The 14,227-nt window shown below is 33.7% G+C and overlaps 2 protein-coding genes across 5 annotated transcripts; both read left to right on the forward strand.

The window, feature by feature from the left end:
• Positions 1–4,386: 4,386 nt before the first annotated feature.
• LOC118737441 (ubiquitin-conjugating enzyme E2 J2-like) lies at positions 4,387–6,202 on the forward strand. 3 transcript variants are annotated; one of them, XM_036467932.1, is made up of 5 exons: positions 4,387–4,708; positions 4,758–5,031; positions 5,254–5,545; positions 5,611–5,681; positions 5,748–6,202. In XM_036467932.1, exons 3-5 carry the CDS (start codon positions 5,254–5,256, stop codon positions 6,153–6,155), a joined length of 771 nt encoding a protein of 256 aa, XP_036323825.1. In that variant the 5' UTR covers positions 4,387–4,708; positions 4,758–5,031; the 3' UTR covers positions 6,156–6,202. The 3 variants fall into 3 exon arrangements, with proteins under 3 accessions (XP_036323825.1, XP_036323824.1, XP_036323826.1); XM_036467931.1 differs by lacking the exon at positions 4,758–5,031 and having other exon boundaries at positions 4,393–4,708; XM_036467933.1 differs by lacking the exons at positions 4,387–4,708; positions 4,758–5,031 and adding an exon at positions 5,053–5,160.
• Positions 6,203–8,089: 1,887 nt separating this feature from the next.
• LOC118737442 (ubiquitin-conjugating enzyme E2 J2-like) lies at positions 8,090–9,857 on the forward strand. Of its 2 annotated transcripts, none has more exons than XM_036467937.1 (4): positions 8,090–8,362; positions 8,587–8,912; positions 8,989–9,059; positions 9,114–9,857. In XM_036467937.1, the coding sequence occupies exons 2-4, from the start codon at positions 8,618–8,620 to the stop codon at positions 9,528–9,530; spliced, it is 783 nt and encodes a 260-aa protein (XP_036323830.1). In that variant the 5' UTR covers positions 8,090–8,362; positions 8,587–8,617; the 3' UTR covers positions 9,531–9,857. The 2 variants fall into 2 exon arrangements, with proteins under 2 accessions (XP_036323830.1, XP_036323829.1); XM_036467936.1 differs by having other exon boundaries at positions 8,616–8,912.
• Positions 9,858–14,227: the final 4,370 nt, after the last annotated feature.

A 14,227-nucleotide genomic window follows, 5' to 3' on the forward strand; every position in this document is an offset into this window, starting at 1 on the left:
ATTTTTCGTTCCCACGACAGTCGGGTCTACGTAACCGGAACGACCCAGATTTATATCTGGCCAAGGACTGTCACTCCAGCAACACTCCCCAAAAAGTCTTTGGGGAATTTGTATGCTGCTACAACAACAACAACAACGCAAAGATTTTTTGTATGAAAAATGAGCAGGAAAGAAAGTTACTCATACGCCAAATACACCTGAGTAGCACGCTTTTCTGCTCATATTTCATACAAAAAATCTTTGCGCATTTTCATTTGATCACTCATTAAAAAAAAAATTAACTCGATTTTCGGAGTCACCGAGCAATTCTACATAGAAATTGGATAGTGGCGTCTGGAGAACAAAAACCAATCTAAAATTTGTGATCCAGTGTTTCTTTTTTGCATAACACACTGGGTTAAAATCTGAATAACCTGAGTAAGTTTAATGAATATGGGATATGAAAAAGAGATTTATTTTGAGCCCCAAATTTGTTTAATTTTGCAAAAAAAAATTTCGTTACCCTACACGGAGCACGGGGATAAGGCCTAACCCAAAAGTTTTTGCCAAACCACTTTTTCTTCAAATTAATATTTTGTCATAATAATAACACGATTTGAGCTACTAATCAAAATCTATTATAAGGACTCAACATAAAACTCATTATTCTTAACTTTTCCAAGTACGTATAAGAACATTCCACAGTAGAATTTTTGGGCAGCAAATTTTTACTTTTTCCACCTTTTTTACTTTTACTGCAAAAAAAAACATTTTAACTTTTAAATTAGCAAAAAATGCGAAAATCTATGTTTTTATACTTTATGCGATCTGTCACCATACTATTTATCCTGACTGTAGTAATTATTATATTCGTTTTAAAGGTTATTAAATACCCACGAAAATGTGTTTTATGGCGACAAGAGCGTGCTTTATCAGCGATTTCTACCGGTTACATTCATAATCCGGAAATTCAAAATCCAGACATATCAAAATAAAGACAAAATTCAAAAATGCAGAAAAATCAAAATACAGACAAATCAAAATACCGGCAAATCAAAATCCAGACAAATTAAAATACCGACAAATCAAAATACAGACAAATCAAAATACTGACAAATCAAAATACTGACAAATCAAAATACAGACAAATCAAAATACTGACAAATCAAAATACAGACATGAGGGGAAAAAATGTCCGTATACAATTTTTGCAAATCAAAATCGTGTCTGTTAAGTCGTAGTTAGGCTCGCAGAGAGATCTGCGCAAAAATACTGTGGGAAAAATACTGGGGAATACTTTTCTAAAAAAATCCCGAATACACCCCTAACCTTCTTCATCAAAACAATTTCAGCGTACCGGAATTTATTTAAAAAATTTTAATTAGTAAGTATTTACAAACAATCATTAACTACTTATATTAAATTGAGATGCTTAGCTATATTGGCTAAGTATTCTTTGGGAGCATAGTTTTCCCTTTCCATAACCATTGTTTTAAATGTTCTGTTCTCCAGGCGTCGCCGTTTAGCTTGTTTTTCTCCACTAAGCACCTTTTCAATTTTAGTTTCTACAAAAACTTGCTCTTTTATCAAATTTGATATTAGGTTGAATATATTTCCATGGTATTGCCAAACTAAACATGAAAGACGCGCGATTTTTCATTCCAAATTTTCGCCTGCGGCGTTTTTTTATATTAAATTATATTTTAAGAAATACTGAAAATTTGGAATAAAAAATCGGGCGATTTTTTATTCCAAATTTTCGCCTGCGGCGCTTTCTTTAAATTAAATTATATTTTAAGAAATACTGAAAATTTGGAATAAAAAATCGCGCGATATCTTTTGATATACAATAGATAAACAAGTAACTTAACAAAGCTTTTAAGGCGCATTTAATGAGGTGCTGTTATTTATATATTTAATAAAAGAGGAAAAACCTACCCACGCACCACCGAACGGCTAATTAATTTGTCGAGTTGTTTCTTTCCATCTAAGTAATATACGTTTTAAATATGAAACAAATCGGACCATAAATACAGATTTTCCAAGTATTCATACATATCGAGCCCTTACCGCCAAAAAGATTTAAGCGACATTTTTTTCAAAATGTTTATTTTGATGCAGAAATGCATCTACATAGAATAATAAATAACATAAAATAAAAAAACTTTTTAATATACAACGCTTTTATAAATGGACTAAACAGTAGAAAATAATCGGCCCTATCGCGAATTTCACATGAACAAATATTTAAAAAATTATAAAGCAAAACAAAAACAGTTTTTCCGAATTTGTTTTTGTTTGGCATGTTAAATTATGGGAAAGATTTATTCACATGGAATTGGCGATAGGTCTGAATATTTCTCAGTCCCACAGAATTTGTTTTGATAACTTTTGCATTTAATTTACATGCGCCACACGCTATTCATTTTCAATCTCATAAATTGTTTATAATGACTTTTGCTAAAATTTCAAAATCAAAAGTTATCAAAACAAGTTCTATGGGACTGAGAAATATTATTTTCTAATTTTAGTCCATTTATAAAAGCGTGGTACATTAAACAGTTTTTTTTTTTAAATTTATTTTATACTTTTTAGTCTTGTCTGTATAAAATTTTGCAATAGATACTAAAATAATAAAACTTGCAGTGAAAAATATTGTTTGCTCATATTTAGTATATGCCTACATATGTACATACATACATATAGCAGCAATTAATTTCATTTAAAGAAATGGCGTGTCGTCCATTTCCGCTGTAGCGTATGTAGTGCATACTTTTAACTTCTTCTGGAGAGGCGACATCTATCTCTAGAGTTTTTCTAATTGTATGTCTTTGATATGATACCTTCGACGAGGTTGATATCTAAACTAGGTTTGCCATGAATACCTTTGTTATATTTATTGTATGGTGGTCTGGACATACAACATTGCAAGTTGATAAAAGCGTTGTAATAATAAAATAAAATGGGAAGAAAACCCCATCATTCTCAACTGTTTAAATTATGAGCAGAATTGGTATTACCAATCGCGAGAAAGCAATTAAAATCTAAAGGATTTCGAAAAATGTTAATAGCTATAATTTCCAAAAGAATTCGAATTTAGAAAAATTGTGAAACTTGTATTTTTCTTTTATCGTTGTGAAGCATAAACAGACAATTGCACAAAAAAAGCTCGATCTTCGAAAAAATGGTGGCCCGCTTCACAAATTTTTCTTTATAAAAACACAAATTTTTTGTTAGGAGAAAATGTGAAATTTTATATATATCCCCCAAACAGGGATTAATTTCTTCACGTTTTTGCGCCTTATTCTACTGAGCTAAGGCAGTATAAAATCAAGCTGTCACAACCGATACCATGATTCAATTACACAAGATCTGACAAGATGCAGCAAAAAAAAGTAATTTTCTGGCTGACGTTTGTAATTTCGGAGCCATGTTATTTTCTTTGAAAACGAAGAATATGAAGACAAAGCAAGAATATGAAGAAATGCAAGCAATTTCGTAGCACATGTTTGTGCTAACCAATTTATTATTTTTGTACGTGTTTTTCCAACCAATCACCGCGCACTTCATTTTAATTACATTTGTACAAAAAATTTATTGAAAATCGCTTAAAAATAACTGAGGGGATTCCCTTAAACTCGAAAAGTCTTAAACTGTGTAAAACTCGTAAGTTTACGAGCCGTTTATGGGAACGCCCCCTTGGTGAAAATATGTAAGTAGGTGCGTAAAGTAACTGTTTGACAGATCAACCAGGATTTTGTGTGTACACTTGTTGTTTCGTAGCATTTTCCGCCATCTTGTCTCCATCACTATTGATTAAAATAAAAATAAAAATGCCGAAAATTTGCAGAAAACCCATGTTATTACAGTTAGTGGATGGAATTCACTCCTTTTATTCACATATTATTTTTCATTTGTTTCCAATGAAATATAATACATTTTAGTATACAATTTTCCGCTCCTCGGCAACACTGAAGTTTATGAGATCATTTGCGCATCAAATTTGCCTCGTAATTTTCCGAGGGGCTCGCAAATAGAGCTCCATACAAATTTTGACGGTTTTTTTACAAGGCCCGTAAATTTGCGAGCTTTACGAGGTTTACCAGGCTTTTACGAGTTTGAGGGAAGACCCCTACTGAAATGAACCACTTACAAAATTCACATAAAGGAAGAAGCAAAACAGAAATAGCAAACTTCAAAGTTACGAACGTCACACACTTCTTTCTCAATTGCTATTACAAATGGCTGCTTCTCAACCGGTCAGATCTGTTCTATTTGGTTCATGACCGGCTTCGTAAACTTTTTTACACCAGTTACATATACAACGTCGCGCTCTACGTGATCTTGCACTTTTGGTTTATGGGACATAGCTGTTTTTTAAACGATTTCTGATTACACTTATCGATATCGAGCTGTGACACTGTTATCGACAAATCTTGAGTGTGATTTCTAGATAGAAACAGAAGAAATATATATTTAATAAATTCAGGGACTGCGGACAATCTCTCGTGTCTGAGTGAATAATTGCATTATGACAGAGGAATAAATAATTTGAAGAGTGAAGATACCAAGAATATAACCAATTGCTATCTACAAAGGCTAGAGCTAAGTTTGCATATATTTGGGGACACATCATCGTTTTTGCGTCGATCACGAGAGTTCCTACAAACGGTGGTCAGAGTGGAGGTGGCGCCGGAAGTAAAAAAGAGCTGATTATTGTTTTGGAAAGGTAAAATATGTATAAGTGAAAAAAATATTTATATATTTTCCATTTTCAGAAAATATACAATTAAACACTTGATAACTTCAATGCCAAGGTCTAGTTTAATACTGGCCAACTTGGGGTCAATAGCAGGTTCAAAACTAGTTAAACAATTAAAGTAGCGCAGCAGTTGTAGAAGCATTGAAACCGATTCATGTTCTTAATTATAGTATAATTATTATACAATAAACATTTCCGAGCGGGGGAAAATTGATATGAATATTACTGATTGCTTGCTTGTATAAAAAAAAGTGAAGCAACCCACCTCGTGTTCGGTGAAGCCGATAAAAGTAAGTGTAGCAAATTACTTACACCACGTAAATATTTGGATATTTGATAAAGGAAAAGTTTTAAAACTGATATGCCGATGAAAAGAATTACTGCTGCCAACTTTGAAAAACCCTATTCGATTTTAAAGCGTAATTAAACGTATTACCCTTTATCTTATCATGCACGTAAAATTATTATATTCTTTTTATGACGATTTTTATATTTCTCTTTATTTTAAAAAGATGACTTCTACAAAACCACGAAAACAACCAACTGCCATATCTCGTATGAGGCAAGATTATATGCGATTAAAGCGTGATCCCTTGCCATATATCACTGCAGAGCCCTTGCCAAACAATATTCTAGAGTGGCATTATGTTGTAAAAGGACCTGCTAACACGCCTTACTATGGAGGTTACTACCATGGCACTTTACTTTTTCCTAGAGAGTTTCCTTTTAAGCCACCTTCAATATACATGTTGACTCCAAATGGCCGCTTTAAAACGAATACACGACTCTGCCTTAGTATATCAGGTCAGTTTTTTTTAAAGATTAAAGATGATTTCGTATTGAATATTTATTTAATTCTTATTCAAAAGACTTCCATCCCGACACATGGAATCCAACATGGTGCGTTGGAACGATTTTGACTGGCCTTCTTAGCTTTATGGTACATAACATTTAATATGATACTAGTTATTACAGTTAGTTTAATAACTTTTACGTGATTGAACAGCTTGAAACGACTCCAACTCTTGGTTCAATTGAGACAACGACTTATGAAAAACAGAGTTACGCCAGAAAGTCTTTGGAATTCAATCTGAAAGATCCGCTATTTCGTGAATTATTTCCTGAAGTATGTGAAGAGATTAATAAGCTATTGCAAGACGAAAAGGAAAAGCAGGCTCTTTTAAATGGCGCAATTCCTAATAGTATCGATAAAAGTGGTATAACTTCAAATAATAACGGATCTTGTGCTAATGAAGCTAACGGAGACCCACAGGCAAAGTCAACTGTAAACGTCAAGAAATCGAAGTCGCTTATAAATTGGCCAGCGTTATATTCGAATTTGGTGATTGGAATAAGCTTTGCGATTTTTGCGTTGGTAGTCAATTATGTGATCAAGAATTTGAATCAGGAATAAATGGTAAATCGTTGTAGCCCGTAAGCACAATGCACTATGTAATACGATCGATCTGTCTTTTGTTGATATGCATAGATTTATATAATAGGTAGTGTACATAGTTTATGATAAATATTACATTAAATGCAGTATAAGAAATAAATAATTTTATTTGTAACACAACAAAACTTGTTTGCGTTCAGGGGCAGTGTTCGATTCGCGGCATTCGTTTCTGATAAATTTTAATATTACTTTTTTAATTTTAAGGCTTTTTGCGTTTATTTGGATTTGTGCAGGAAAGCTCCTTCTGCTTCACTGCACCCAAACACTTCGGTAGTCGTCTTAGCACTTTCAGAGGCGCATACCAACGGAATTTCGGCAAAACAGAAAACCTCTTAGTTAAAGAGTCATCATTCATTAAATTCTGATCAAAAAGTTATTATAAGGGATTTTTTGTTATTAATTGCAAAATAGGGTGCGTTCAGAAATGCATCAAGCCAAAGTATCAGTCTCTTTTACTTCTAAACTATAACTGATAGAAATGCCTTATTTACGCAACTAAGTTCCAATTAGGCATTTAATCGGGGTTGCGCATATTGGACATTTCCATCAATTATAGTTTAGAAATAAGTGCGTCTGATGCTTTGGCTTGATGCATTTCTGAACACACCCATACATCAAAAAAGTTTAGTTTATAAAATAACGATTTTTTTTCTATATGTAATACACACAACTTAAAAAACTACTTAAACTTAAACTACTTTTAAAAACAACTTAAAGGGTACATATTGTGAAATATTAAAATACATTACGCGACCATATACAAACACAACTATAGGCCGTTTTTCACACAAAGTGGTTTATTTTCTACAAAGTTGTTAGTATTGTACAAATTTGTATACGTAAGTTTCTTTCAAGAAATGAACTTGGACAATAGAATATGATGATTTTTATTTTTCATCGCGGTATTAGACAATGTTACGGATTTCCCTAATTAAAGATTCCAAAGTATGAAAAGTTACATACATACATAATACAATTAAAAATGCCGAAAATTAGCAGAGCATTAGCATTAGTGTATGAAATACATTAATTTTACACGCGTGTTATTTTTTCATTTATTTTCATTATTTTATCATACATTTTAGTATGTATAAAAATTTCGGCCTCGGTAACGCTGAAGTTTACGAGGTCGTTTGCGCATGAAATTTGCCTCATGAATTTAAGACAGGCTCGTAAATAGAGCTCCATAAAAATTTTGACTGTTCATTTACGAGTCTCGTAAATTTACGAGGTTTACGAGGCTTTTACGAGTTTAAAGAAGACCCCTATTGTGTTTCACAAAAAACGCGCGCAACCAGTGAACGATCGCGAAAGATGGAACGGACGACGCTTGCAGCGAAATTTTCTCTTTCGTAATCTTTCCGAACATTAATATTGCTCGTAAGAGATCGTAAATGCTTTTGTTCGCAGATCAACTTTATCAGGTTTTCAGCTACACCATTCTGCTATTGCTGCCTGAAAAGCGCAGAATACCTGAAAAGCTTGTTGTGGAGTTGTACTCTTAGTCCAAAAAGTAAACGCATTACAAAAGTACTCGCGATGCGCAGGTGTATTTTGCCTATTACTACCGTTGCTAAATTTGATCGCTTCTCGTTGCGTTTTTTAACGCCAACGCGTGAACTTTTGACTTTTTCTCATTTCCGCTCAGTTTCATTCTCTTTTACTTTTTTGAAATCTCTTTCATTCCATACTCTGCAAATGCCCTGTCAAAATGAAAATTCCATAGTTAGGCGCTATCTATTTCTGTCAAAAGGTTTTAGCATCAGGGCGCATTCAGAAATGCATCAAGGCAAATCATCAGTAACGCACCCTCACTGTTTGCGAGTCCACTCAATGACCAGTATGATTGTGCAACCCTGCGTACATTCGATTAACATATCTCTTTATTTTATATGACTTTCCAACTATCGCTCTAGGTGGCATCCATTGTGGTGACATCCCACAACGAAGGAAAAAAATTGAGTATTTTTAATCTGAAACAAAACACAAATTTCTTTTGTAAAAGCATATTGCCAACTACAAAATTTGTCCAAGTCGCACCAAAGGCAACGATAAACCAAATCGCAATAATTCATCAGAAAAACGAAACTTCATTGTCGAAAAAAGTTGACGCCTTCTTCATTGCTCTGCAGCGTAGGGGAATCTTCTGGTGGAATTAATTAAAGGTAAGCAACACTAGCAAAATTCTTAAAAGACCAATTAACTGCTTAACAATCTGAAAGTCAGTTCTAGTATTATCTGTATATGTCAATATTTCGGCAGTAGTTAAAGTTTAAAGTGAAAGTAATTTCCATCAATAAAGGTTGTCACTGTTTTGCGGTGAAAGCGATAAACAATTATTGCATGCTTACTACATACACACTCCTATATAATATTACTAAATGTTTAGGTATTACGTTTAATTTACAATTAAAACAGCAATGTCGTCAGCAACGAAACCTCGAAAACAACCCACTGCTATTTCACGGATGAAGCAGGACTATATGCGGCTGAAACGTGATCCCCTCCCATATATAACCGCTGAGCCATTGCCAAACAATATACTTGAGTGGCATTATGTAGTAAAAGGACCAGCAAATACGCCATATCACGGAGGATACTACCATGGTACTTTGCTGTTCCCGCGTGAATTTCCTTTCAAACCGCCATCAATTTATATGCTAACTCCAAATGGGCGCTTTAAGACAAGTACACGGCTTTGTCTGAGTATATCTGGTAACAAAAAAAAAAAAAAATTATCAAAACAAAACATGAAATCATTAAGCACGCGCTATATAATATCTTATTACAGATTTCCATCCTGATACTTGGAATCCAACATGGTGCGTAGGCACCATTCTCACAGGATTATTAAGCTTTATGGTAAGCAAAAATTTATATTCATGCAATAACAAATAATTGAAAATGTTCTTACAGTTGGAGACAACGCCGACACTTGGATCTATTGAATCTACGCAATACGAAAAGCAGCAATACGCGAAAAAATCGCTTGCCTTTAATTTAAAAAATAAAAATTTTCGAGAACTATTCCCTGAAATTTGTGAAGAAATTAATACGCGATTAGAAGACGAGCAAAAATTGTTAACCAAGGGCTCTAGCATAGTCAATGGGGAATGCAGAACAGATAACAGCAGTAGTGAAACAACTAACAGTGATATTAGTGGGCGAGATGGAAATACCGATAATACACAAAAGAAAGGAAGCAGCTCAAACAGTACAGCGAATTCTTTAATTAATTGGCAATCGATTTATTCAAATTTAATAATTTTGATAAGTTTTGCAATATTTGCACTAATGGTAAATTATGTGATCAAGAATATAAACCAAGAATAGAATTCCATGTAGAAAACACCCTCCAGCAACCTAATTCCATAACAATTATTCCCACTTATAAAAAGGCGAGTTCTATTCCTTCCTTTCAATACACACACAAAAAATTATATGTATGTATGTATGTATATTTAAAATAATCTTGTATTATAAACAATACAAAGCTAGTACTATATACTTAAGCAGTAAATTTTTATTTGTAAATAGCATCATGAGAAGTTATGTATGTATTTGCATTCAAATATTAAAATGTTTTAACATGCATATAGACGCTAATCGCTAAACAAAGAAATAAAATCGCGTAGACTTCGTAAATCTTTGATGAGTTAAGCTTGGTTAATTTTATTTTATGTAAATGTTCGAATTAGAGCGATAAGCTGACGAGGAGCTTTACAAAAAAATATTGCAAATGCAATTAAGCAGAACGCTGATATGCAGTCGTTATAAAGTAAAAATTGTAACTAATTTTTATGAAACATGAGTACATAGTATATGGGAATCTATAAACATGAAAGCAACCTATTCATATAAATCCACACAATTTATTTCAACCATACATGCTTCTTGGACACATAGGATTATGTTGATAAGAATATGCTTTGGGGTAATCATTCCTACGACATTATTAAACAGTTCTTATGGTATATGGACAGTTGAAGAGAACGAAAAACGGTGAAACCGGGAAGTCTCCAAAACAAATCTGAGAAGGTATGACGGAAATTCATTTCAAACAAGGCACGTTGAACAAGTAGCACAATCAGGGATGCACTTCTGACGTTTTTCATTCGATAACCTGTTTGAGGATAGCCCCACAGGGGCCTATTTCATAAAGTGACAGTGATAATTTTGTAACGACAGACATTTTCCGTACAGTCAGTGATAACTCGACAGTTTTGTGGGTGTTTTGTTTCATAAAAACAATTGTCACCACCGCTTTAATTCCATGAGAAATTCCATTGAAAAAGTGACAAATTGCCACTGTCGGATTTTAAAATCGTCGTTGACAAAATTGTCGCTAGTCATATGAAATTAATATTTAATTCATATGTAGCAATTGCATTTGCATTATATTAGTTTTAAGAAATATTCAAATTATTGTAAAGTAATGAAATGCGCTTTATTACCGGTTCAGCGCTAACCTTACTGGTCTTCATCTTAAATTTGTCATTGCCTCAAACTAGATTGCAATAAGCAGAAGTCCCTGCCACTGCCCCAATTTTTCTTGCAGGGAATTTGGACATACAAACCTACACACAGTGTTGCCAAGTTTTGAATTTGAAAAAGCACTAAGGCCCTGTGCCAATTGATAGAAAATAGAAAATTTTGACGGATCAAAGTAAAAATTTGACACTTCTCGTGGTGAATACGAACGTCAAAATTTTACCTATCTCATGGGGCTAGGTAAAATTTTGACAGCTTATAACCATGTATACACATAATATTGCTTGGCGGTAATAAGGAGTGAACATGAAAATGAAAGCTGAAACAGCATAAAAAAGCGTACGTTACTTGCAAATTATAAAATAAATATAAATTTTAAGAATTTCAGCAACACACAAAAATAAAGCTTTCGCACGAGCGTTTGTTTGGTTTTTCAACTGTCAAAATTTTACTCTGCATTTGGCACAGCAAAATTCAATTTATTTGTACACCAAAGCAAATTTTTCCACCCCGTCTCACCACGGGGAAAAAAGTTACCGATTGGCACAGGGCCTAACTGTATGCATAATAAGAAAATAAAATTATAGTTTAAAAAACTAAAACCTCCCTATTATAATTGCCATTCGCACTGTCATCAGGTGTGTAACTTGAGAATAGAAATCGCTGCATCTTTTAGGCGCATCAATATTACATAGTTACATCCCGAGTTAATAAAAGGAAGGTAAAAAATTTGCTGTAGGTTTCTTGCTAGGCGGTCGAATTTATTTTATTTTCTACAAATCTAAATATTAACAATGTGGTTTTTATTTTCTAATTTGCAGCTTTTCCCAGCGTTGCCCGTTTTGCTAAGCAAACTTTAAACAGTTTATATTAAATTTTCTTCGTTTTGCAAATTTTTTTACCAATTGTTATCAAACGAAAGCAAAATCAATGAATGAAGTTTCATGAGCTATGTGGATGTTTAAATCTACACTTTCCGACCACTTCAAACCTGAAACTTAACGAAATTTGATTTCCCGTTTAATGTGTCTTATTTGAGCGTATTATCCACCGGCGCATACTGGGAACCTTTTTTTTTTTATCTAAAAAAACTTCCTACTCTTCAAATCTTACCCGATTTCGATTATTTTTTCTTTAAAAGATTCGCTATTAATGCTACTGTTAGGAGATTCTTGCGCGTTTTTGCATAGTCGTAAAAATATGACAAATTCAGTCCAAACAAAAGGTCGAAAGTTCAATTCCTGCAGTCTCCATTCGGCAGGTAATGGAAAAATTCCGAATGTAATTCTGGCATGATTGAAATTACTGCCGCATATTTTGTTGGCAAACATATGCTCTCTCGCTTATGATTGTCATTTAGGGTACTCACAGTTCTATATTATCTACTGTGTTAATTTTGCCACCTGGTAACTTTAAAACATTTTACCATGTGGTAACTTTGTTTGTTGTTGGTTCCCATACTAATTAGAGATAACACTTTTGGGCAAAATTACTAGACTTTGTCTCATGTTTATGTTCTGTGTTAAATTGGCATCTATCGCTGCTTGTACATACATACATGAATTTCGCTTTGGGCGCAGCGCTGCTTGTACATAAGTTTCTCTTTGCGCCTGCCTGGAGCTGGCAAAGGTTATTTTTATTTTTATTTTTGCGCTGTGCTAGCTGAGTATAAAAAAGAGAAGAGAGAATAGAGAGAAATATGTATGTGGTTTGTTGATGCTCTCTAAACACAAACGCGTGAAAGGCAAACGGTCTAGCAATGCGTGGTATTGTTGATCAACTTAATACTTTATTTAAACATAAGGGTTGCTCACAGTTCGAGTGTGTTATCTTGTTAAAGTTGCCACCTTTTAACTTTAGAAGTAAACTGTGAGTACCCTAATTGTGCTATGCTTTAGTTTAAATTTTTCTAAAGTTGTTTACGAAACTTACAATTGCTATAAATTTAACTTCCATTTTTATTTAAGATTTATAGATTTGGTGTCTTCAAACCAAAAAAAGCACCAAAAAACGCAACGAGCACCAAACTCATAATTTTTCGCGTTTAGAATATCTAATGAAAAGCTCTAAATTTAGTGCGAAAAGCACCAAGTTGGCAGCAGTGCCTACACAGTTGCCTTCTTTTAAATTGTCCCACTAATGGTATTCCTATCAGATGTTGACTTTAACAAGCAACAGTTAAACTTCACAACAATAATAAAAACAATGCACACTCACACTCCCACACACACTATGTAGGCAGAGGAAATGAAAGATAAAAAACAATGTACGATGGAATATAAAGGAAGTGGGTGGAGCGTGGAGGAGGATGTGGTATGCAAAAATAATGTTAAAAACTTTAGAATTTGTCGCAAGTTTATGATGACTGAACTTGTTTGAATGCTTTGCGTGGGTGTGGGACGGAGAACGGTGCCTTGCGCTCTCGAGTAGTAAAAGTAATTCGTAGCCTTGCGATGAGTGAGCGGCGTGGGTTGAGTGTAATGATGGACAACTTCCGGCATTAAGCGGAAGTAACTGTTTTGCTGGGCATGCTGTGCCTTTAGCGCTGAGTAGCGGAATTTTGCAAAGTGTTGTAGCGGAAAAAAATCCTAACGGAAAACTCAATTGAAAAGTTTATTTGTGCTCTTTTTACGATTATTTCTTGGCAATTTGAACACTTCCGTAAACCGCAAATTAGGTTGTTGTGTGATGGTAAGAAGTGAGTTTTTCTTTTTACTGCTTGTGAATGTTTGTTGGTGTTTTTTTTTCATAATAACCAATTGCTCCGTTTTTAAATTAGCAAATGGTAAAAGTGAGTAATGTGGGCTTGGTGTTCATGTTATACAAACAGATATTCTAACACACATTTGAGGACTGCCATTAGGCTGATGAAGTTTGCGGTTTTCTTTCGATGTTAAAAAGCTCAGTCGAGTATAAACCATTTTGTTGTGGCTGTAAACTTTGAAAGGGTTCCTATTTACACCTTTAGAATCTCTGCAAGGCATTTATAGAATAGAGAGCTTGCGTGATCTTCCTATACTTAAAAGCGGGCGACAGTATAACTCTAGTATCATTGCGTTTTAGCCAACTAGGCAGTGGTTCATTATAGTCCTAACAGGAAATGACATAAATTTTTTGTTTAAAAAATAAGTATAACCAGACGTATTTATTTATATCTTCCAATTTAGTTCATTCAACAGCAAAAACCTTGGCAAAAACCACAAGAATAAATTTTTTAACTTCATACAGAGCTCGGGAAAATGCAAGTGAGTATCATAAAAATTTTCAATTTTCTAGTTCGATTTTTTAGAATAATGCTGAATTTCCACCAGGCATTAAATGGCAAAACTGGCAAATGACAAAGTTGGGCATTAAAAAATAGTCGTTTCATTACGTTATAAAAATTGTCATTATGTTCATTTCTTCTTCTTCTAGTGAAAATTCGGCATTCGATTCTCTTCCATACAACGTATCAATCCTTATGCACAATCTTCATTATTGATACAATTTCTTACCAATTCGACTACTTAAACAGTTTTCATTCCATTTAAAAGAACAAA

This window comes from Rhagoletis pomonella, unplaced genomic scaffold (assembly GCF_013731165.1).
Source record: "Rhagoletis pomonella isolate Grant_MI unplaced genomic scaffold, Rhpom_1.0 Rhpom_scaffold_00004, whole genome shotgun sequence".
Classification (NCBI taxonomy): Eukaryota; Metazoa; Arthropoda; class Insecta; order Diptera; family Tephritidae; genus Rhagoletis; species Rhagoletis pomonella.